The sequence below is a fragment of the Corapipo altera genome, unplaced genomic scaffold (assembly GCF_003945725.1).
Source record: "Corapipo altera isolate COAL_440 unplaced genomic scaffold, ASM394572v1 343, whole genome shotgun sequence".
In the NCBI taxonomy this organism is placed as follows: Eukaryota; Metazoa; Chordata; class Aves; order Passeriformes; family Pipridae; genus Corapipo; species Corapipo altera.
In genome coordinates this window covers 1,847,859-1,873,065 of record NW_020884913.1, presented here as the reverse complement: position 1 = coordinate 1,873,065, position 25,207 = coordinate 1,847,859, and the positions used below count along the sequence as shown (strand labels likewise).

Here is a 25,207-nt window from a genome sequence, read left to right as displayed (position 1 = left end):
GCTGGAAGGACCTCTGGAGGTCATCGTGCCCAACCTCCTGCTCAAAGCAGGTCTCACTTCAAAGCTACATCATGTTGCTCAGGGCCAAGTCCAGCTGAGTTTTGAAAAATCTGCAGTGGTGGTGATTTCACAACCAGGTTGAGCCATATATTCCAGTGCTTTACTAATCCAGTGTGAGATTCCTTTTCCTTTCTATCCAGTTGGAATATCTGTTGTTACAGTTTGGATCTGTAGCTTCTTGTCCTTCCTGCAAGACGACTCTGTCTCCTCTACAATTCCTTAAGCTCAGTTGAAGGCAGCAGGTTGATTTCTCTTTACTCTTCTGTCCTCCAGGCTGAATAAATCTGGTTTGCTGAACTTCCTGCAGGTCCTAGTGGCCCACTCCTCCTTCTTGAAGAGTTTGGGGTCCCTGTGGAGGGCAGCCCTGCTCTCCACCTGACCACTTTCCCCCCAGAGCTGCCATCCACAGCATGGCACAGGGTCATTGTGTCCTGTCATCCAGGGCTTTGGTGCAGATGCTGTAAAGTCTGTGTCAAAAACCTTGCTAAAACCAAGATAAATGACATTTACAGTTCTCCCCTTTCACTGCAGAAGTCACTCATTTTATTTAAGCCTGATTTGCCCTTGGTACATCCAGGTTGACTGATCCCAGTGACTCTTTCATTCCTCCTGGGTCTGTAAATTAATTTCATGGAGTTTTGCTCCATCATTTTTCCAGGGATGGAGGTTAGGATGTCCTGTCTGGGATTACCTACTAAGGTGCTATGTATTGCAAATTAAGTAGTTAAATTTCTTAGAGTGTGCTTTTTCTCTCATCCATTTTCTAAAGACAGATTATCCAAAATCAATTTAGTCTCTCTTCCTTAGGTCAGCAGATGTTAATTCCATTCACTCACTGCCACCGTAAATCAAGTTTTGAACAGTAGCCTGGCTGTTAAATGATTTATCTGATAGCAGAGATTCTATGATCTGTTCAGTTCCTCAATTCAAAGGTATTTTAAATACCAAATGAAAGAATGAAACACTGGGCGAGAAATGGTGACAATCTGTAGTTTGGAATGTTAACACCACTTGTTTTGGCAGCATTACTGCTCATAAAACAATAAGATCCATATGGATGCTAATTTTCCCAATTTTGAGTAATAAATACAACCTCTTTATGGTTTAGGTAATGATATTACTCAATACCACTGCAGGGTCCAGTAGACAGTTTCATGATGAGGTAATAAATAGCAATTTTGGAGAGCTGATTTATTTGTATTTTTCTTTTATGTGGTTTCTGATGGGGGAAGAAGAAATCCCAGAGCCAGTGCAAAGCCTTGCCCTCTCCTGTAGCTGACATACTTTGGCTGAAGATATGTCAGCTGAGAAATATGAGCCCATCCATACAGCTCTGCACGCTCCCACATTAAAGTATTATAAAGAAACCTTCAAGTGGAAAACCAGTAACAAATTGCAGCTGAGATGCTCGTGGCAGATTGCACTGCCATGGGTGCCCTGCACTGCTCTGCCTGTTCCTCCTGCTTTAGTCAGGAAGAAAAATGGGAGACTTCTCTGCTTTTCCTGTATTTCATGAGGGGGAAAAACCCTGAAAGCCCCGTGGTGGGTTGTGTGCAGGTCTGAAGATGATGGTGCTGGCACAGGCTGAGTGTTTCACTGTTGAACATCTCTGCAGCTGTTTCCCCACTGGCCCAACCCCTGCGTCTGTAGCAACTCCTCAAAGTCTCCTTTTCTGCCTCACAAGTATGGAATTTGCTATCCCATCAGCTGGAGGGAGATGCTCTACACTCTTTCACCCCTGCTACAACACCAGTGCCATTCCCACTGTGTGTTCCCAGTGCCCTCTGGGAAGCAGTGTCAGACCCACTCCCTCCGAGCTGCTCCAGCTGCTTTGCTACCAAAGCACTGACTCTTAGCACATCACACCTCACCCAGTGTGGGCTGGGGTTTGTCTCCTGCCAGCTCGGAGTGCTGAGTAACAAATAGGTGCCAGCAAAGGGCTCCTGGCCGGGCTCCGTGGGATGTGCAAGCCAAAAAAAATGGGACAACTTGGCACAGTGCCAGGAATCGCGTTGGACCTGGGCTATGGAGTCTGTGGGTCACTGGTGCTGTGCTCTGGTCAGCCCTGCTGCCACCACCTCCTCCAGGGATTCAGGTCAGAAGAGCCTATTACCCATCTCCTTCTTGAAACTGGGACCCTAAATTGGGTCCTTGGACAGGACCAGCCACCCTGGCACAGCCCATGTGGAGCCCATTGCTCCACCCTTCCCATCCTGATTCATTAAACCTTGTCTTTTCTGCTGCCATTTTGTGTTTCTCTTTTCCCTCACACCCAGATAAGAGCAGGGATTTCAGGTTCTGCATATGGGGAAATTCCATGTGGAGAAAACATCATGTGTCCTCAGCTGTGGGCTTTGGACATGGGCAAGCCTCGGACATTCAGCCTCTCAGAAAAGGACATACCTTCTCTGCAATTGCCTTTTTCTTCTTGGAAACCTTTTTTTTAAGAAAAAAATTAGAAATAAACCCCATTATTTTAAAGTACAGTGATTATTTTCAACATCAAGTCAGACAGCAGAGCTATTCCTTGGCCCACTCACCTTTGAAGAAATGATTGTCACCTTACCTGAACAAATCCTGTTTCTCCCTTTGAACGAGTGGCACAAGCTCTGACAGTGATTTAAGGTCTTTAGTGTTGATTTTATGCAAAAAAATATTTCTCACAGTATGACTTTAAAGTAGACTTTTTTCCCCCAATTACTCTACATGTTGGCAGCAAATTAGCTTTGAGGGAGTATTGTGCACATCATAGTTCTCTGTTGATGTATTGTGGAGTCATTTTTGGATCTTTCAGCTCAGTCAGACCAATGACTGACATTGTTCATGTCTTCCCTTTCTGGGGATTTGAAAGACTTTCTTTTGACAGGGAAGGTGATGTGGAAAAAGAGAAGCCAAAGTACAAGAAATGATTGGCAAAGTGATGATATCATTGGATGTTCAAAGACTTTGCAAATTGAAGCTTATTAAGCTGACATTTTGTCTTCTATTCAGCACTAATTGGAATCATGCCTGGGTGCATGATGTGGAAGGTACTTAATACCTGAGTGTTTATCATGACAAAGTGACAGAAATCGATGTCAAGGATGCTGTAGATTTCTGTTTAATAGAGAAAACAATATATTTCAAACTGCAATTACATGTCTCACAGTAATTTGTATTCGTATGTCCGAAGGTCCTCCTGAAATACTGCAAATGAGAAAACTTTCCTTTTGACCCCTAAAATATATTGGCCTGATCATGAGTGTTGCATTCTCAGGTTTTACAGTTGTTCTTCAGAGTTCATAAAATCAGCACTGATGTAGTTTAAGAAAAAAAAAGAAAAAGAGAAGAAAAGAAAAGACTAAACCCCCTGACACAGTGTTTTCACTTGAAACAGATCTGAAAATCCCACGAAGAGTGAACTCAGTCTTCCACACGGGTGATACAATTCTTCTAAAGTTGTCTCTGACAGCTTGAATTCTTTTGTAGTCTGTGCTTTCTGCTGTATTGGCATCTGTAAAATGAATTTAGAAAAGAGAAACAGCGAAGCAAGTGATTTTGGAAAGGCAGCTGCTGCAAACACAGAGTACACTGGAAGACTTGAAGAGAGCTGCATGTTCTTCTGCTGTAGTTGGCATCCTTAGGGATTTCTGAGTTCAAGGGCACAAGTGTCCTGTCTGGGATAGCAACATGACCAGTGTGTTACTCTACATCTTCATCTTGGGCCTTATGAAGTTGAAGTCAGATCTTAAATTAAACCTCTAGTTTAATATAAAATCAATATTTATTCAGCAGTTGCTGAAAACAATAAGCTGTTAGATGAAATTGTTACCTGAATTGCTGTTTCTAATGAAACACAGATTGATAATTGCAGAGTAATATTTTTTTAAAAACCCAAACAAAACAAAAACAAACAAAAAGCCCACAAACAAACAAACAAAAGGAACAAAAACCCCACCCCAAACACAAATCAATGGAGTGTGGATGCTCACAGGAATTACTGGTCATTATGTGACTGATCCAGCTGCCTGGGTGTTCCTGTGAACTCCAGCAATCCTGCAGCTAATGAGATGTTGACAACCAGTAGTTTAAGGGCTGATGGCAATGATTTGTATTGCTGGAATCCTCGGGGGGGGGGTCTCTGTCATATGTAAGGACAGACAGTTCCTGCCCCAGTGAGCTCATATCACAAACTTGTGCTTGTAGGATGTTGGAAGTGGGGGCAGCCAGGGGGAGGTTGGGGACCTGTGATAAACAGTGGGGGTTATCAGCTGGCATTGTTGGAGCAGGAAAGCAGAGGGCACAGCACGTGAGCTGCCTCCCTCAAGTGGCTCCAATGGGCATCAAAAAAAATGCCCTTCCATGGTTTGTGTGTAGCATCAAGAGACATCTGAAGTGTTCTGGCCCCTTGCCATGTCTGCAGTTGCTGCTGTTATCAAAGGTTCTTATGTGACTGGAGGAAAAGGAAAAACGTTTGACTTAGGTGGGAGATGAGCACGTGAAGAACATTTTTGTCTGTTCAAAGTTTGGGAACCCCTCTAATGATTTCTGTGCTTATAGAAATGCTACTTGTCCACTCTCCTCAAGCTGTGTTTGATAACAATTGACTGTAACCCTTCTAAAAAGCTGTGCATTGTACAGATTTCCTTGTGGGAAAGCAAATGTAAAGAATAATTTCTGGTTGCACCTTTTATCTGTTGGATGCTGTTGTTGGGGAGTGGAGGGGGAGGGAATGGCACAGGACCCAGGCTGTCAATGTACCAGAGGTAACATTAGAGAGAAAATACTAATTTTTCCTGCTAAAATCAGTTGGGGATAAGTGAGAGAGTGTGTGTGTTTGTATGTATATGTATGGGAGTGTGTGTGTATGGATTATTGCCCTCTAATGGATAGAGTCTGAATGGCTCAGCTTTGCCTGCTTATATGGAGTTTTGTAGCAAAACATTGTTTTCAGGATGTCTGATATTTCCCATTTGGGAAGAATCTTGTAATGTTTCTTCAGAATTCTGACACATCTTTTGTGAGTATTTTGAAATTCTCTAGAAAGTCCCACAGCTTAGAGAAGCGCCTTTTCTTTGTTCTCTGAAGGTTTATTTCAGCTGAACTATAAATGCTTAAAATTCAACATTTTATTTTGCTCTTTTTACCACAGTGCCAAAATAACTGAATATGAGGAGAAAGTGCCACATCTCTGTAGAGTGGAGACATCAATGGCCCTTATTCCAACTGGAATGTGCCCCTGTCTCAGCACTCCTGCTGAGACCCCCAGGCAACCAGGACCTACCAAACTGCTGAGATGGGGATGGAAGAGGGAATGAGCTCTTCATCTCCCATCTCTGGTCCATGGATGTGTTCCTGGTGGCTTCTCCACCCCAACCCTGCTCAGCAGCTTCCTGGCTGCTCCCACTAGGAAAAGTGGCAAAAGTTTGTAATGTCACATTAGTGTAGACTGAGGTTTCAGATCTTCGTGAGATTCATGATAAAGTCAAGTAGTCCAGTGATGTGTGGTAGGTTAGGCTTTGTTTTGCCTTTTAAATAAAATTATCTTGGATGGTAACATTGGAATAACTCAAAGAGGAAGGCTGCAGGTCAGTTGGGAATGGGATTTACAATTATTTGTACTGAAAATAGTCCACTTCTTCATGTTCTTTTCAGTGAAATCATAACATAGTCATATTTTTTCCTAGCGGGGCTCTGTTTTCATTCAATAAATACATGTGGGAGAATTCCATTTCAGAATTACGTTTCTTCTCTCTGCAGCCACAGTCTTTTCAAAATTTCCAGTGCTTGCCTTTGCAGTTGGAGAACTGCACAGTGTTTTGGACACGCGGCAGAACATCTGTGGCTCACAGCTCCCCTCATCTCCCCCCGTGGATCCAGTGAGTGTCCAACTCCAGTGTCCAAGGAGTTCCCTTCCTCCCCTCCAGGAGGTTCTGATGGGGGTGGTAGGCAGCAGGTTTGAGAGAGGTTCTTTGGTGCATGTGGATTGCAACAAGGCAAATATTCACACTTAGGATATCATGTAAATGTTCAGGGGAAACCAGAAGCTCATCTCACAAAGCTCTGCCGCGGAACATCCAACCCCTGTGCACGTTTATAGCTGAGCCCATCACATTTCTATTTCTGATCCAAAATTACAAGCTGAATCTGGGTAGGAAGAGCAGAATGAGCAGTGCATTAATCAAATTCCCTTGTAATGACTGTGTTTTCATGTGAGTGAGTGCTCTAAGGTGTGATAGAAGGCAGGGCACCCAGCGCTGGCTTTCCTGTCCCGCCCCAGGACTGGGTTGTCCCTGGGCTCTCCCTTCTCAGCTTGGCAGGCACGTGGCCACAAAAGCTGAGCAGGGATGTGAGCAAAAGAAATGGTCCTGTGAGCAAAAGAAATTGTCCCTGGGTTTTTCAGGCTACTACATTTTTCCATTCATGGGGAAAATAGAAAAAATTTGCATATGTTAACAGAGAGATGAAGGATGTTGGAGGAGCATCTTCTCAGCCCAAGATGGGGACTTTATCTGCATTTATAAATATTGCAGTGTTTCTTCTGAACATGATGTTTCCTGGCAATCTGCCTTTTTTTTTTTTTCCTTGGAAAAGTTATTTTCTGCTTACAATACATTGGCACAGCCATTGTTTGTATTGTTCAGGATCAACAGTGGGATTTTTCTTAATGTTATTTTGATTTGATGACTTTGTTCATCAGTGAATTATGAAAGCTCTGATTGTTTAGGGCACAAGAAGGGCATAATGCATTACTGGGTCACATGCTCCCTTAATGCATGCACATTGTGATGCCAGTAGTAATAGCTCCATTAAAGAACAAAAGGTAGCAACACATAGTAGCTCTGGATCTGGCCAATCCCCTCAAATTACCATAAATATTTGAGCAATCTGAATAGTTTTGGACTCTGTAGTAAAGCTTTCCTGTTTTTATCTGGCACTGAAGGAATGTGGAATAAAGTATTCATTTAACAAAGTATAAAAATATGTGTGCTATGCAGTTATAATCATGTGTCATTAATCAGAAAATACTGCAGAAACTCTGACAAATTAAAAACACAAGGATGTGTCTGCAAGGGCTTTTTCAGTCATTAAAAAGCTGCTTCACCTCTCAGGCAAACTATTTAATGGCAACTCCTTGCTCAGTGTACTGACATCTTCAAAGGCTCTGACATCTGTCGGCCTTTGAACTACCATTAAAAAATATTATCCCATTTCCATTCTTTTATGCCCATTTTTTTAATTATAGTCCTTCTTTCAAGTTGGGAACATGGTTGGTTTAAATGATGCTGTCCTTTCGTTTTCAGCCACCCAGCTGCGGTTTGAATAAATTGATGTGGAATCAAAGGCGGGACTTTAAAGGGAAAAGGTTTGATGGACTTGGACTCCGAACCAGATGAGGTTTTATGATGAAAAGGGTTTAATCCCAGCACAGGCATCGTTTCTATCAGTCGAGCAGTACAAAGCGATTCATATATATAGGTTCACCAGAAATGATCTTTTTTTTTTTTTCTCTTTTTTTTTTTTTTTTTTAAACAGCACAGATCTCTTCAGGACTTGCAAATGTGGCATTAGCTAATATTCAGAGAGCTGATTTCCTTTCATCCACCAGAAGCTTATGATTATAGTACAGTTCTCGAATTGGAAATGAGAGCTGCAACACAGATTTAAAGCTCTGCTGTCTGATTTGTATTCAATATACATGTCACTGCGGGACAAGCCAGTCTAGGCCGAGCTGGTTCAATAGAGGCAAAAACAGTTTCAGCATCTGAAATTCTGGGGAGGGGAGAAGGTGCCAATTAATTCTTACCTGCTCTACCTGAGTATTGTGTGGGGTACTTAGTAGATTGCTATCATTTCTAAGGTTGTGCAAACAAACCCTTCCTCTGGCATCTTTTGCATCAGAGGCTTCAAGGAAATACTCAGCATTAATCAGTAATGGCTCCTAATGTAGCCGTTTATATGGAAGGCAATGTTTGTTTTCCTGTGCCTGCGTTTCAAGGAGGTTTAGCAGAGAGAGCCTTGCTATTCCTTTATAGCCATAGCCTCCATTAATGTGGTAATTGGGTATGGGGAAACCCAAAATCTCCTGTCTCACAAACCCATCAGAAGCCATTTGTCGAAACTACCACCTCAAGGTATTAAAAAAATAATCTTTCTCCTAGTTCCCTGATCTTTGTGTTAGTAGAAATGTGGTACATAGTCATCATTTCTTGCTTTCTCATAATAAGACTGTGTCCTTCAAAACAGTGATGCTTTCCAGAGAGTAAAGCAGCAGATTTCAAAAGCCTGCAAATTATGTCCTCTTAAAAGACTGTGCTTCACTGTAGTACAAAAAGGAGACAGCTCCATTTGGTGCTCTGCTTCCAGTCAACAGTTTCTCCTTCAAACCCTTCCCACAGCTGTTGTTCCCTGCCAGAGTATTCAGTTTATAAGTTACACAGTGTTCCTGTCTCTTAATGCAATTTTGATGTTGTGTTTTGGGTTTTGGACTTTTTTTTTTGAGAGGAGGGAGTAGTAAATATAAACATGGACCTGTATAAATGGATGTATTTAATGGCTTATTTTACTTTACTGGTATTTCATAGAATCTGAATGTTTAGTATGTATTTAGATTTTGCATTTAAACTGCATATAAATATTTATTCGAAGTACAGTAGATTCAAAACAGTTGCATAAATAAATCTGAAGAAATTCCTGCCTCAGGATGCAGTGGCCTATTTGTCATTCAGAAAACGAAGTGGCATCAGCTGAATTCAAGGACAAACAGAGAAGGATGAAAAGGACAGAGATCAATGTAAAGGTGCCAGAGGAAGATGCTGAGCCAAAAAACCTCTCCATTTCAAGAAAAGAGATGTTATGCACACAGTTCTCACAGATTTTGGACAGATCACCCTGTGATTGATCTCATCTCTCTGAACTGGTAGCTGTGGAGCAGGAGGCTTCCAAAAGGTCTCTCAAGTCAGAAGAGCCACTGTTGAGGTGACGGGAATAGTGCAACCAGCACTTGAGGATGAAGGTGCAGAGAGGGAGGCTTGAAACAGCGTCAGCTCTGTGTGTGTAACATTTGGTACCATCATCTGATGCCCTTGACTCCAGCCTAACCTCTAGGCTAGACTAAAGACCTCCTTCTCTAGGATTTCCATCCTCTGATGTAGGTGACACATTTATCTGTTTGACAGCAGGATTGACACTGAAGATAGTCAACTGGAACATCCTCCTTGCAAGGAGGAGTTGGTTTGAAAAGGAGAAAACCAGAATTGGATACCTGTGTGTAATTCTGCATCTTATCTGTGTAAGCAGCTACTGTATAGACAGGAATTTACAGGAATTTACCACAACTCATTGATTAACAGAAATCCTGCAGCCATTGAAACGAGGGATCTGTTGAAAGTTAGAAGCTGATTATTTCTTTAAAGTCTACAGCCTCTGTAAGTGCCATGATTTTCATTTCTGAAGCTGCTGAATTTCAGGATTTCTACCCACAAATATTGCCATTCATGAGACAGAGAACGAGGACTTCATGTCTGGTTAAAGACTGTCACCTTTAGTACAGCAGGGTGACATCAGTAATGAGAAAGGTTCCTGGTGTGTCACCTTCTTTAGCAGACCAGAAAAGGACTCACAGGCTGGTGCATTGAAGTCATTAGTTGTTGGTCCAGAGAATAACAGCATTGGCTTCTTTAGTTGGCTTCTTGTGATTATGCTGGAGTTTTATAAAATTTAGCTTTTCCACTTCATTAACAGTCAGGGCAGGGCTTGGACAGAGGCACCAACTTGGAGTCTCCTCAAGTGCCTGTTGAGGGGATGGTCGTGGCAGATGGACTGAATGGGAGTTGCTGCCCAAAGTTGGCTTTTCTACAGGTAGGAGCTTCAGGAGTTGGGAGATATTTTGTGCATGAACAGCTTATTAATAAGGCTTTGTGTCTGCATCTTGTCTGTCTCTTGTTTCTCCTGTCAGGTTTTGCATCCGAGGCCGTTTCCGTTACAATCTCCATAAAACCCTTATGGGCTGTGTGGGGTAAAACTTCTGGAATATTCAAAATATGTTTGTTTCAAACATTAATTTAAACAACTGCATCCAAAAGAAAAGTGTGCGACGCTTTTCTGGGTGGTTTTTTTTTTTGGGCATAGGGTTGTTTTGGCTTTTTTTTACTTACAATTGACAGAGCAAAGACATTTCTCACAGACAATGCAACCTCTTCCTCTTCTGGGGACAAATTGGGAATTATAATACATTTAATTTTGCTGCCTCATAGAGATGAATGTCTGTAGTAATCCTTAAATCTGTAATGCATCGTGTCTGCATTTAAATCAGAATTATGTGTTGTTCAGGAAATGTTAATGCTTTTAAACTTAATGTGTGGAAAATTTAAATGCAAATGTTGTTAAAAGCTTTGTCTTAGGAGATGCTGGGCACAGAAATACTCTCAGATTGCCATGTGGTTCTTTCCAGGCCACCACAGAGATCTTGAGCCTCCAATGGAATTTCTGTATTCCATTGCAGGAAAGTCCTATCCTTCCTGGAATATCAGGAGCTTTTCCTCACTTTCAGAACAAGCTTTACTTCAATGTTATTTCAGAACTGAAAGGAATATTTTCCTTTCACATCCTGAGATACAAATATTAAAGCTTTAGAGTAATTCATAAGGAAAACAGGGAAGACTAAACACATTTGGTATAATTTTCATCAATCATCATTGAGGGATAGATTGTTATGGTTTGTATAATGCAGAAAACCTGGTATTACATGTAGATTTTCATTTATTATTTTAGCCACTCTGTATTTTATCTGTGTGTTGCTCTCATGAGTTATTTTAGGGGATCACTGCATTAAACAGATATTTATGGCCAATTCATTTTTTTTATCTCCATCATATTTAAGTTCCATTAATGCAGTTTTGTAGATTGTTATGTGCCCGTGTGAGTGTCTCCATTAAAATTCTTAGTAGAAAGACAGAAGGAAATGAGTCCTTTCCTGGAAGGTCTCTCAGCAGTCTTATTCAAATCTTTCTGTTTGTACAAAGAAGAACACAAATGTAAACATTTCTTTCATCAGATAAAAGGAGAGGAGAAAGAAGGCTGGGTGTTTTAATTTTTGACTCACTAATCTATTTCAAAGCAAATACAGTAAATCAGGTAATGAGAAACTATTCTGGATCTGTCTGCCAGGCAAGAGGGCCAAGTCTGTTACAGGTCTTAGAACTGTTAAATGGAAAATGTATTTACATTTATCTCAATTTCAACGTGGTAAGTAATCCTTTCACTCCCCAGTGCACTGCATTGTTTTTATTGCACTTGTAAGCTCAAGGTTCTTCTGTTTGACTAAAACTCATTTTATTAGGAAGGCAGTGACAATAACCAACCTATATGAAGTTCTGCTTTCTAGCTGCTGTTAACTAAATTGGAATCAAATGTACTTATGTAAATTAAGAAATCAAAATAAGCTCTGTTAATTTTAAGCTCTTTGTGGAGCTGTTCAAATGGATGTCTGATTTCCTTTCTTTCTTCCCCCCCTTCTTTTTTTTTTTTTAAAGCCCAGTTTGTAGCTTAAGTACCATTTATATTAACTGGTATTTAGGCAGCTAACTGGCTTCTGTGAAAGTCCAGATCTGTTTCAGAGCACTCCTTTGGGAGGAAAAAAAAATCATCAAAAATTGTATTTTGCTTAATGTCATGTCACAGCAGATCTCAAAAATGTGCTGCTCCTTTCTCAGGTGTAGAAACAAGAGTGGGGCCAATATCTTCAGTGTGGCTTTTCCTACTGGCATTTTGATAGCTGGGCCTTGCTTGTTCCTTTTCAGCCTTCAGAAATACATGGCAGAGTTAGCAAACAGTTTGGGGGTTAGGTTACCTGTGGAAATGTGTGTTTATTTGTAGGAATTACATGGGAAGACTAATTTTTCATTAATTTTATTGAAAATGGAACAAAGCAGAAGATAACTATTGTTCTTCATGAGTCAACACTTTCACTGTGTTTCAGAAAAATGCTTAAGCTGTAGAATAAGAGTAGACAAGAGCAAATACATCACTAATAAGTAAATTCTAGTCTTAAAGGGTGCTGGCCTGTTCTTGAGACCATGTTAAGTGCAGGATTTGGGGTGAGAGGGGTGTTGACCATGGTTTGGACATGAAGAGGAGAGTGATGTTTAGCTCTGTACAGGTAGGGTGGTGTTAAACCTGCCCTCCCAGCCCTGACTGACACCCTGGTATGTACAAAATAATCAGGGTTAGTTGTAATATACTTCATAAATGTTAGAGGCATTTTTCAGAGCATACACAGTGCTGGAACAGTCCACGTAAAGAATCTGACCAAGGAGGTTTGACCTTTAAAAGCAGCTTAATGCTGGTAAAATTAATAGAATAAATATGTAAGTTGGCAGCTCAACACCTCACTTTACAAGCCCCAGTGGATGTTTTCAAGAGGGATGTCAGGGGTACATTTGCAAAGGTGAGAAAAGCTGAGTTTGTGTGGAGATGGAGTCAATAGGCCTTTGCATAAGCCCTGGAATATGGGGATTGGGATCTGACACTGCTGAACAGTAAATATTTTACCCTTAGCTGCCACCTGCACTGCTGTTACTGAAGCTTTTTTGACACTGGATATTCTGTTTGAGTCTAGAGAACTGCCACTCCTCATGTGCTGGGCAGGTTAGTGAGTGCAGCTTTGGTTTTTGTAAGTTCTCCAAAACCTAAACTTGATCTTATCCAGCCTGAGTTATAAACTGTGAACATTTCATTTATGAATGTATTAATAACTTCACCCCATCACTGCAATGTAGTCATATATATATATATATATATAGGATGAAGATGGCTCCTACTTAAGAGTTGTGCAATAGCACCAACATTCTGAACAGAACCTTTTTCCCCTCAGGAACAGGAACACTTCAATATGCACAAAATACTGTATAAATATATACTAAAGTGCATCTTTGTGTATTGAAGCTGATATTTTAGTGTTCCCAAGAAGTCCTAGACCACTGACCAGGACTGCCTGTAGGGATGAGGGTGATGGGTTCCCTGATTTCCTCTGGAAGAGCTTGCACAGCCCCATGCTCTTTGGAATGATCTTAGGAACTCTTAGGAGCTGAGCCCAACCTGTTGGTCACTGAACTGTTGCTCATTTTCACTTCATTTCACACCATTTCATTTATCTGCCCACATTTATGGGCCTGTGTGTGCTTACCCAAAAGGCACTTAAACTTGACAGTGTAATAGATTGTGCTGTGAAAGCTAAATAGCTGTTTATTACTTATCCCTGTTAATTTGTGCTCTGCCACATCATTACCCCTGTGATAATGTGTGTGACATTCACAGCAGTTTGCTTTGCAAATCAGATCTTATCTTTTAAAGGGTTCATAATATTGACAAATTGCTGATTTTACCAGTCACAAGGAAAATTGGATAATAAATTCTTAACATACTTTAATTGAAATTGCCGTGGTACAGAAAATATTTTCAATATAGTTGTTTAAAATGGGCGTAATTTAGGTCATTACAAAGTTTTATTTACAAGATGACTTTCAAAACTTAAATGACTACATTTCATTTACTCTTGAACTTAAAATACAACTATTTTAAAGTATTGGTTTGGTGAGTTGGACTCAATAGGATGCTTTGTGGACAAAAAGATAAACATCCATTAGCACTGTGCCTAGTCCTTGGTTGCTGAACTCCTTTATCTCTTAAGGATAAAAATCATAGGGATAGTTCCCCAAAACCAGAATGAGATCCCTTGTGAGAAGGAGTCTTGTGACTTGCTGAAGCTGCAGCAGAAAAACTCATTAATACAAACCAGTTTTGTTTTAAACACAAATCAACACTGCACACATTTGAAGTTCTTACGCTTTTTCCTAAGCTCAGAGCTGCAAGTATTTGTTTATTTTTCAGAATTCTTTTATGTGAAGTGCATTGGTTATTTTTCTGATGGTAGAGAAACTTGTATGATCTGTTTCCCAGCGTTTTATACAGCTTTGTTTGCTCATAAGAAAGCTGAAGTAGTTTGAGATTCCCACTTTGAGCAGATAATCCCTCTAAGGAATTTTACAGCAGATATGTCACCAGTTGCTGTGTGACTGGGAGGGGACACTTCATCCCCCTCCTCTGGGACATTGCACTGATCCTGGGTAAAAAGGGAGGCATTGTCACCACTGAATCACTGGGTGTTTCTGCTTTCTTCCTTATTTTTCCTTTTAATTCTTCATCATCAAAGTGAGATTTGTTTTTACTACAGACTTCCTTTCCCTGCACTGGACTGATCTCCTTTCCAAAATAATCCAGTGCCCAGTAAGGGATGTTATGGATACCTCATCCATCGCTGTCACACCAGTGGAATGAGGCACAAAGAGACAAATCTCCCTTTCAGAAGGTCCAGCTGATGGTTCCCAGCACATGCTGCTCATTTTAATGGTCTTCCACATGAGGAAATGCTCAGAAGGTCCTGGCACTCAGAGGCAGAAGCTGCATGTTGGTGGGTCAAATAGGGCTGTTACAGGCTAATATTTTAGGTTATTATCCTAGAAAGGATCTTTGTGATACTGTAACCTCAGAGTTAAGGCCACAGCACTGCTCAGAGGTTCTGGGGGGGGTTTGTTGTGGGGTTTTTTAAATGTTCCACGCAACATTAAACGCAGCAAACTGAGCCCAGTGCAGTCATCTCTGACTGAAGCCAAGTTAACCCAGGGCAGAAAACTTCTGAGACTCAGTTTGAAGAGTTGTCATGAGCCACCAGAGACATGCAGAGGTGTTTAAGCAGCTGAGTGCAGTTTGAGCAGCCTGAGTGAAGAGCAATGAGGGTTATTGCAGCTTCCTCTGCTGGGAGATGTTACTCACTTACTGTAAATCCGCTGAGGCAACACCTCAATGACTGTAGATCTGAGCCTTGGGGAATAGGTCAGGAGTGGATTTGATCTGAACTCTCCACTGCCTTGTTCTTGTGACTCTGAAATGCCCTTGACAGTGTTTGAAGCCGTGTGGGGATGGGGTGGATGTGGTTTGGTGTGTCATGCACTGGGAGGGAGGCGGTGAGGTCCGTGTGTTCCGTGGCCCTGAGTGTGAAGATGTGCTCATGCTCCAGCCTCTTCCTCAGAATCTGATCCAAGGAAATGCTTTGTGGGGGGCTCCTCAAAAATAAAGGGAAAATGTATTATTCTTGGTTTTAATGAGCCTGGGTCCGTTTCTCCTCTCTGTTGCACGTAGCTGTCGCAGTTTCAGACATCACCAGCAGATTTTCATTAGAATTTTTTGCCAACTTCATGTTTTCTTATGCAATTTACTTTTTAAAATTAAGAGCACATGTATTCCTTCCAAATAACACGTGGTACGTTTATTGGCATTTTAAATAGGCCAAAGTGAGTGACCAACCTTCTTCTTTTTCTTTCAAGTCTGTTTTTTTCCCTGCAGGCAAATTGCTGTGGGCTCATGACCCACCCTTTTTATGACACTTATTTCAGCACAGATATTCTTAGTTAGAATTCTAAGTTATTGCTTTGAAACAGAAATAGAAATCACCACCTTGGCCAGCAGTTTCTTCAGCCATGGGACATACAAGTGTGCCACATAAACTCATATGAAACCTCTACCCTGTCACACAGTTCGTGTATTCGTCTTTCTGTTCCATTTGGGGTACTGTGTAAGCCAGTGTTGCCTTTCTGTTTGTTGTCCTCTATGTGGATTAATAGTCATTTTACAAAATGCTTCCTTGTTTGAGGCATGTTCCTGTGGCGTGGCTGTCCTGGGACTTGCTGCAGACTTCTGCATCCTTTCCAAAATAGATACCAAGCTCTTTTATTTCATGTACTTGTACCCACACAACTGAAATAAAGACTCCAACACATTGATCCATAAAAGAAAGCAAACAGCAACAACCTTTTGGACCTATTGCATGCTGTGACTCTTTATTTCTTGTGTTTAATCCAGTTTAGTACAATAATAATTTGCTCAGATGGAGTGTTTAAGATGTGTATTTCTCACAGCAGCTCTTGTACCCAAGTTATTGTTTGGACCATGCAAACCATTTTTGATTCCCAAACAGAGCAACCAGGGAAAAATTTAAGAAACCAATACTGAGAAAGAGGATTCAGTTTTCCAAAGAAAGCAAGCAAACCTTATGCCTTTGGATCTCAAGCATGAGAAGTGAGATTTTGTAACTGCAGCTCTTATTTTCTCACAGAATCGTTAAAAAAAGACAGTCACTCATAAGTTTTATATTTCGTGGATTTTTCACAACTGAGAATTAAGTCATCTTGGGGTTTTTTCTTTCCTAATTTGCCTACATTTAAGTCTAATAATAGTTTATTAAACCTGGCATGTGGAATAGCAGAGTCTTAGTGCTGGAAAGTTTGGGATTCATTTCCCCCAGCACTTGAAGATCTCGTGTCACACAAGGTTGTCTCAGGCAGTGAGTTGTTCGGGTGTAATCTGCTTCTGCCACTGACTTTGTTTATGAGAAAACCTAATCTGGCTGTGAGAACTGGACTTATTTGAAAGTAATTGACAGGAACTGTGGCTGTGATCCCCAATATAAGCTTTTTCCAGTCACTTTGGGGAGATTAGATGTCTCTTAACATCATCTTACTGGCAGTGAAGTTGCTCCAAAGGGACTCCTTTAATCATATTAGTTTCGCTGCCATCACCCCGTCTCCAGAGCCTTTCTTCTCTCCTAATAGAACCAAATCTGCTTTTGCCATCTATTAGGTCCAACATTAATGCTCCTTTGCATATTAATTACTCTTACTTTACCTATAACACTCAGCCCACAATCAGCTGGCTCCCCATTTGGGATCTGAAGGCTGGGAGCTGTTACTTTCTCCTTCTGGCAGTAGAAAACACTGCATTGGGCCATTTCATTTTCTACTTTTTTATAAGAATCACGGAATAAAGAATGAAGTAAAGCAGAAAAGACGTAACAATTGAGTCAAGAATTAAGTAGGGGTTTTTAAGTAAGTTTTTAAGCCTTTATTTTGGCTTGTAGTATCATTTATGAATGAATTTTCCCTATATTATAAAAAGTTAGCCCTGGTTTCTTATCCTGAATATGTTAACAAACTTTTTGGGGAACTTCTGAGTGATGTAATATCTTAGTTTCACTTATGTGTGTGTGGGAGGATGTAGTTAAAGGAAGCTTTTTATTTTAAAAAAGAAAGAAGGGGGTGAAAAAAAACCCAGAAGGAAAGTGGTAATGGTGGGGTAATGAGCTCTCAAAAGGAGCTCTCACAGATTAAAATATAACTGTGATTATTCCAGGCAGGACTTGCCCTGGGACAGCTGTTGAAAAACCAAAATGCTGTGTATGTCAGTTTGGAACTCAGACCATATCATCCAACAGAAATTGTAGTTATTATCTTCATTGAGTTAGTGTTTCTCTGGCTAAGGGAAAGCCAGACAGGCTGTCATGTTTTTGTGATCTCGAGATGAAATAATTTTCCGAAAGAATTATGAAAGCACATTGTGGATTATAATTATAGACTAAAATGTACTTTACGTTTTTAGCCTGTATACGGATTTAATAAGAAATTAAACACGTGTAGAGGAAAAGCTCAGGAGAGGAAGGAAAGGATCTAGTGCAGATTACACTATATGAAACATATGTTTGAGATAATGCTGATAGAGCTGAAATATGTGGCCTGTGTTAGAGTTCTGTATACAAATGACGTGCTCATTCCTTCTCTACCATACACACACAATTTTACCTTTGACACAGTGGGGAGCAGTGCCAATGAGTAATTAAGAAAGCATGGAAGCCAAATAAGTTTCGGGGGGGGTTAATATTATTTCATACATGTTACAGCTGTGATAGCTGAAGGACAAACTGAAGGTTTGAAGGGAGATGTCTTTGTTACACCAGATAGTTCAAATAGCTGGGAAAACGGGCAAACTTTCAAGCCTTGATTTTTTTTTTGATTTTTTTTTTCCCTCTCTTAGATCACAGTATTTATAACAATCTGTCTTGGGAGATTAATGTTCAAGGCAATAGATCTGATAGTCATTCATGTCCCAACTTTGGTCAGAAATGGATGTTTCTTTTTCAAAGTTTTGTAGTAATGTGGTTCTCAGAGACTGCAAATAAATGGTTTAGCTGAGTACAGACGGTGTATTAAAAGTGTCTAAAGAAGAAAAATAGCAGTTGGAAAGACAAACCCAGAGCTCTAGAATCAGTATTCTGGCATTCCAGGGCAATGGGAACTTTAAATATACACTAGTTTTCATCAGATTTTTTTTTTGTGAAGTCTTTAATAAGCTTGAGCTGAGTCACCTGCATTTGTTTGGTAGAACATCAGTTTCTCATCTCAGTATTATCTCATCCTCTGTGATGGAATTCCAGGGAACTGCAAAGTTACTTGTGAAGCAGGAGGAAAGAAGGGGAGATAACTGTGTGAGGTTTTAGTGAAAATGCTAATTTTCAGAATTATGTTTATGAATGAAAACATGCATGTGCTTGCAGCATCATACATTCCACTTTTCTGTAGGGACAATGCTTTATGTCTCAGATGTGATACTCCTGTGCTTTGGTTGAGAACCTGGGGAAGAAACTGAGTTTAAAAAGTCACTAGTAAGAGTTATATGCGAGTGTACATCTGAAGTAATAAATGTGTACCTACTACTGTAAAATAACAGAGTGTGTTCTGTCTAATGAGGAGTAGCACAGTTTTATCTCTTATCATTTTGATTCTTCAACCCTTTGTGTTCCTACATCAGTCTGGGAGCTGTTGATAAATGATTGATGATACCTCATTAGAAGGGGGCAGGTGATTTCTTAAGGATAACAGAAGAAGACATGAATAGAAGTTACAGTGATTATATGCCACAAACTAAATTTCTTCACCTGTGGGGGCACCACCTCCAAAAATGTCAACCTTGCCAATGCTTTGGGCAGGGGGGAGCTGTTTGCATCTGCAGACACGAAGAGAAAGGGAAGAGAGGCCAGGAGAAGGGCTGGAGCATCCTTTGAGTGCTGCTAACACCCTTTCTAAGAAAATCAAGTGGTTTTTATTCTGTGGGTTTGGGTTTTCTCACTTTGTTCGTTCTTTCTCACAGGTTATCTGTAACCTGGAGAACCAAATCCTCAGGCTGAGGGAAGAGCTCATTCAAGCAAACTCTCTGAGGAACCAGCAGCTGCTGGACCTGAGCCGTCAGAGGGACGAGGAGAAGCTGAAGGCAGCTCGAGAAAAGGAGGCCACAGTGAACAAGATGAAGATGGAGACGGAAAAAATGATCTTAGACCTGAAGAAGAGACACGCGGCTGAGACAGAGAAGGTCTTGGACAAGGTAAGAGAAGTCACACGGGGCAGATTTGTGGGGTGTGGAGAGAGGGGAACAGTCACTCCAAAAGTCACCTAAGCAAAGCTTCCCTGGGGGGAAATGTTTAGGGGTCACTTGAGTTGGAAAATCAGGTGTCTGCTGTAGATCTGGCCTCTGTGGTTCTGTGATGAAAACCTTTGCCCTGAGCCGTGGCTGTGACCTGAGCCCTGGGAGAGGGACTGGGAGCTCCTCCAGCCCCGGGCAGCACCCAGGGGGCATCAGTGGAAGGTGCCCTGAGATGCTTGGGAGCCAGCAGGGCTTTAAAACCACAGGTGATTTCGCAGGTAAGGCCAGCCAAGGACCCAGCTAATCACTGCTTCTTTGCTGGAATAAGGAGTAGAAAGGGTGGTTCAACCTGACCAAGCTTTTTGTCCCTTAAAAAGAAGGTAAGTTCCTAAGGAGGCAAAAACTCAGGCTAAAACTGCAAGGAGATTGGATCTAGTTGTTAATGATGTCTGGTCTGATATTACCTGTGTGCATCAAGTGAGCAAGGACTCTGGGAAAGACTTGAAAATGGGAATTTATGTTTCAGATCCCACAAGGTTTCCCTCCCCATTCTGTTCCGTGGAGGTCACTGCCCACATCTGTGCTCGCTGAGCATCCCCTTGGACCCATGTCTTGAATTCAGGGATTTCTCCTCCTTAGGGAGCTAAAACATGGGAGTTTTATTTCAGAAGCTAAACCAAAAAAAAACCCCTACTTAATATTTATGTAGACACTGTGTATGTGTAAGCAGATAGTTGTTGAAGTATCTTTTATACCCATTAATGCACTAAATCACACATTTTCTTGCAAAGGGATGTGCAGTGGCACAAATTAACAATCTGCAGAGACTCTTTGAGCAGCCTTTGTGCGAGTGACATTTCATTTACCTGCGTCAGGTTCTTGGTCTGTAATTTTAAAGAGCATTGGGGGGATTATGTTGGAAATCAGCCAGGCTGAAGCCATTAAAATGGCTGTGATCAACAATTCAGGATCTTTTCTGAATGTAAGGAAAGCTCTGCTTGGCATAATTATTTAAAGCCAAGGTCACAGAAAGTATTTAAACCTTTGAAATTCATCATTAAAGGATTAATTTTAACTCAGGAAGACATTGTCATTTTTGCTTAAAAATGGAATTTGAATCTCAATTCTTTTCTTTCTTTGATCTTTTTTTTTTACATGTGTAGTATAGCAAAAGAAAAGTTAACTTCTTTACATCCTCAAATTAAAGTTACAAATAATCCTTCATGGGGCAATATCTTTAATAGTCTTGAATTGTCATTTCTGTCAGAAATACTGTTTTTTTTAATTTGTTGGATTTTTTCTATTTTTCAAAAAATTTGCTAATTTTCAGCTATATTAACTGCTATTGAATTTATTTTTTTTTTAATTTAACCTACATCCCTATTTTTTGCCTCTAATCTGAAGAGCACATGTTAAGTAAAAGATAGGAGGGGAAAAGAAAAAAGTATCTCTGTTGAAAAGTCTTTCACAGACATGTGAAAATACCTGGCATTATCTTCAGATCTCCCTTTCCCATTCTGCTTCTTTTCTGTCTTCCAAATGTAGGGCTGTGGAAATTGGCCACAAGGTCTAAAAGTCAAAGCAGCTTAAAGGGCAACCTCCATTTAAAGCTCAAAAGTAACAGTTTCAGCTAACTTAGTTCAAATCTTGATCCTATTACAGTCCACAGAACTTTGATGGAGGAGATTTTATCCAAGAGGGGTGAAAAAAAAAAAGCAGCATCTTAATAACAGCATGAGCCTTGAAACTTGTTTTCTAAAATCTTTTTATTTTTATACCAGATCTTGAAATTTAGGGCAATATGGGAGAAAAATTTGTTCTCTAAATCTACTTTTTTTTCCTGCCAATTCTGTGAAGATTGCTTAAAAATCCAATGGGAAACTGAATTTCAGTGTTTAGGCGTGGAACATCTGACTGTCCAGATTTTCTGAAGGTCAGTCCATTCTCAAGTGAGGGATCTCATTCCTCTGATCTCCTCTGTGAGTAATGTTGACTTCTGTGTGGATTGCTTTGTGTCACTGTGGACATGAGGAAATACAAAAGAAATGGCTCATACTTAAGTGAAAAGAAAAATAAAAGTTAAAGCAGGTAGAAGGAGATGCAGGATTCCTATGGGATTTCCCTCCCTATAGTCCTGCTGCTGTGAGGGTGGGAAGGAGGAGAGTGAGAGGCAGAAACAGGGGAACAGTTTTCATTACAACACACTGAACATTGAAATATTGGTTGGTAATTCCAGGCAGCTTTTCAATATTTAGGGACACATAATTTATTGAGGTCTTTAATTTTCTCTTGCTTAAAAATCTTGACTTTAAAGCTACTACATTTTTTATTGTAATATTAGTTCCTGAGTAATCCCTAAACACTTCAGGCTTCATCAGGATTGATGTCCTTTGGAGATTCCAAGGGCAGCATTCGGATTGTCAACATGCATTTTTTTTTTTCTGCTTTGTTTCTGTAAATAATGAGTGTAAAGTTTTATGATCATTTTTCTGCAAAGTCTTGAGCCACATTGGGAAGAAATTCTTCCCTGGGAGGGTGGGGAGGCCTGGGCAGAGATTGCCCGGAGAAGCTGTGGCTGCCCCTGGATCCCTGGAAGTGTCCAAGGCCAGGTTGGACAGGGCTTGGAGCCACCTGGGCTAGTGGAAGGTGTCCCTGCCCATGGCAGGGGGTGGCACTGGATGAGCTTTAAGGTCCCTTGCAGCCCAAACCATTCTGGGATTCAGTGCTGTTTGGGAATACACAGAGCTGCAGTTGGGCTCCTGATTCCAGCAGGGACAGGTGTGTTCCAGGTTGCAGCAGGAACACTCCCCAGCCAGGTGGAACGGGCTGTCCAGGATTGTGAGCATTCCCAGGTTTGCCAGGAAGGACTAAAAGCAGGGACAAACCGTGTCTAAGCGTGTGCAGATGTGAGCCTTGGCAGTGCTGCTGTTTGCAACGTCCATCTGTGGTATTTTCTTGGCAGAGGAAAGGAGCATTCAGAAAGCACGACCCAGGCAGAGCAGTGGCCATGCTAACAATGCTCAAAGGGAGCAACCTTGGAACACTGAAAATATCCTGTAAAAAAGCTCCCTTTGAGCAGCACACACGAGTAAATTGGAGTGGGAGAAGATGATGGTGGGGTTTTTTTTCTCATCTCTAAATAATTTTCGACATTTAGCTTTTTTATTGACTTCTTTTCTATATTTGAATAGGTATTTTGACTCATTCTGTTAAAGGTTTATGCAGGTTCCAGGAACATCTAATTCCCTTTCAGTGCTGCTTTTCTTGTGGAGAAGTAATTTACGTTTTTGTGTCTTGACTGTGCTGAACACACATGATATTTGATTACAGGATGAAGCTGTAGTCAAAAAAAAAAAAAAAAAGAAAAAGAGTTAAACACTTTAATTTTGGGACTGAAATTCTTCTGATGTGAGTACAGTTGTGAAATGGTCCCTCTGGAGAGATGGGACTTCAGGATGACATCAAACCTGGCCAGAGAGCCATGCACGTCATGCCTGTAGACTTTAATGATGTAACAGATAGTTGTGCTCTGAGATTCCTGTTAGCTTAAATAAAATTTGACATTCACAGTATTATCTAGTCTGTACCTGTTACAGTCACTCCACCTAGAACTGCTGAGAAGTCCACGTAAAATTAAGATCCCTGGAGACTTCAGAGTTAAGGTCACTGTGTAAGTGACCGCTTCCTAATTAGGAATAACTCTTTTATGTAATGGTTATGTTGTAATATAATATTTTTGTAAATGTTTTCAAAACTCTTCAGACAGTGTCCTATAGTTGGATGCTTAGTTTTTGAGCTACTTCTTGCATACAGAATCACAAATAAGGTACTGATAACGTGCCCTAGGGAACATTTCAGTCCTTCCTTCAGCATCAAGCTTTGTGCTGGGGATGAATTACCTGCCCAGCACAGCCCTTGGACACGGTCCAGTTGGATGTAGTCCTTGGGAATGTTTTCCTGCTGCATGTGTAGGAATATCTGTAATTCACAATGTCTGTTCTGGCACTTGGTGTCAGTACTGGTGCAGGTGATGTAACACTGTTCAGCACTGGCAAAGAATAGAAGATGAAGGGAAAGAAAATGAATCTTCAGGGGTGAAAGGTGCTCCAAAAGATACTTGATTAAAAGGCTTGAGTTCCCCCTGAACCATTACTTCTACTCACAAAGTACCAGCTTTGTGTGCTTCCCATTTGTGAGTCCTGTCTCTCCAGCTCTTGTTCTTTGTTAGCTCTGCATTTCATTAACCACCAAAAATGGTTCCATCTTTGTCCCTCAGACCTTCTGAGAATGGGACCATCTCAGCAGCAGCTCTGTAGGTTCCTGCTTAGGCCTCTCAGTGTGATGGAGTCTTTGACCTTTCACTCCATGAATTCCAACACTCCCAGCCCCTCTAGAGATAACCCTCTTTGTGGGAGCATCCAGAAGAACTGCTTCCACACTCTTTGCAGCAATTCCCTGGTTGTTCACGTGGGGGCAAATAGCTCAGCCATAAAATGTGGATGTGTTTTCTTCCCAAGTGTAATGATATCATTAAATTGTGTCTAATTATGATGTAGATGTTTGTCTCCTTGCTGAATGAGTTCAGGATCTCTACCAGTTGTCTATGTGCCATTTTTTCAAAATGTTTGTTTGAATCTATTACATCAATTATTTAGCCTAGGCCTTAGCTATGAATAATTTAAAGAGCCTCCAATTCTTACCAAGAAGAGTTGGATGTTTCCCAACTCTCTTAACATTTTTCATTATGATCCAAGAACTATTGTCTATGATATTATCTCTGTTCCAGAGTGGGAATACTTTTATTGTTTTTGCTTTGTAGAGCCTGTGTACATTAACTTACATTTGGTTCTTGAACGTTTCTGACACAGTGTTAGTGATTCACCAACTAATATTAATAAAAAGGAGCTTAGCACTTTGGCTTTATTGGAGAAAACCTGGCAAGAGCCTAGAAGATCAAGAAAAAAGGAATTTCAGAAAGAGAAAAGGTTTTGTGTGTGTGTTAGCACAAGAAGAGCAGATTATTTAATCTGTCTTTATAGTACCTTTGCAGCAAATCCTGCAAAAATATTTTGCTTTTAGATGAAAGAAGAAGAGCAGTTTTGTCTCCAGTGTGTCCCCTTTTGCACTGCTCCTTCTGATTCCTCCAAAAAAAAGGAAAGAAAGATGATAGTGGACCAGGAACGTGGTCACAGCAATGGCATCATCCCTCAGGGAGTCATTTGGAAGAGTTTTCAATCTGTGGAGCCAAATGTGAAGAAAAGGATGGTAGAATCATCTCAGGGATGTTTCACTCAAATAAGACTAAACAGAATTTATGGCACTCTCCTACTGGAGATATTTCAAAGCAAGAACTGCAGTGATTCACAGAGTTACTCTGCTTCTACCTCCTTGAAAAAAATTAACATAAAAAATCAGAAAAAAATGAACCAGAAAACCACAGGGCAGATTTCTGCTCACCAGCTGTATTTATAAATCTGGTTCCACAGTTAGGAACCAAGAGAAGTTGGTGTAACTGTGGGGAAAAAAGGTCCACCCAAGAGCAATAGGCTCACTTTTTAATATCTTCATTAGTGTTTGAAGGGAGATCAAGCACCATTATTTGCATTCACAAATCACAGCAGAGAGTTAAAAATTGAAATGACTGATGCAATGCTGTTAAGAAATGAGAACCAGACAAGAGTTAAATGATAAACTATGACAAAATATGGAATTAGAAAGATAGCTTTCAGCAGGGCAAGGACTGATATAATTAAAATTAGAGGTCTATCATATGGCCCATCTTTCAGTGCACTTTATTGATGTCTTGTCATATGAATTAGAGTTGGGTAGTTGTTTGAGAAGTTCGGTTGGTTTTTTAGGGTTT

The 25,207-nt window shown here is 40.7% G+C and overlaps 1 protein-coding gene across 4 annotated transcripts in view; it reads left to right on the top strand.

Annotated features, from left to right (window-relative positions):
* The window catches only part of CEP112 (centrosomal protein 112), a 154,549-nt gene that overhangs the window by 75,866 nt on the left and 53,476 nt on the right, over nt 1-25,207 (top strand). For all 4 annotated transcript variants that reach the window (XM_027654428.1, XM_027654424.1, XM_027654425.1 and 1 more), the window contains one exon: nt 19,075-19,305. In XM_027654428.1, coding sequence (XP_027510229.1) covers nt 19,075-19,305 — 231 coding nt within the window. The remainder of the gene's footprint in view (nt 1-19,074; nt 19,306-25,207) is intronic.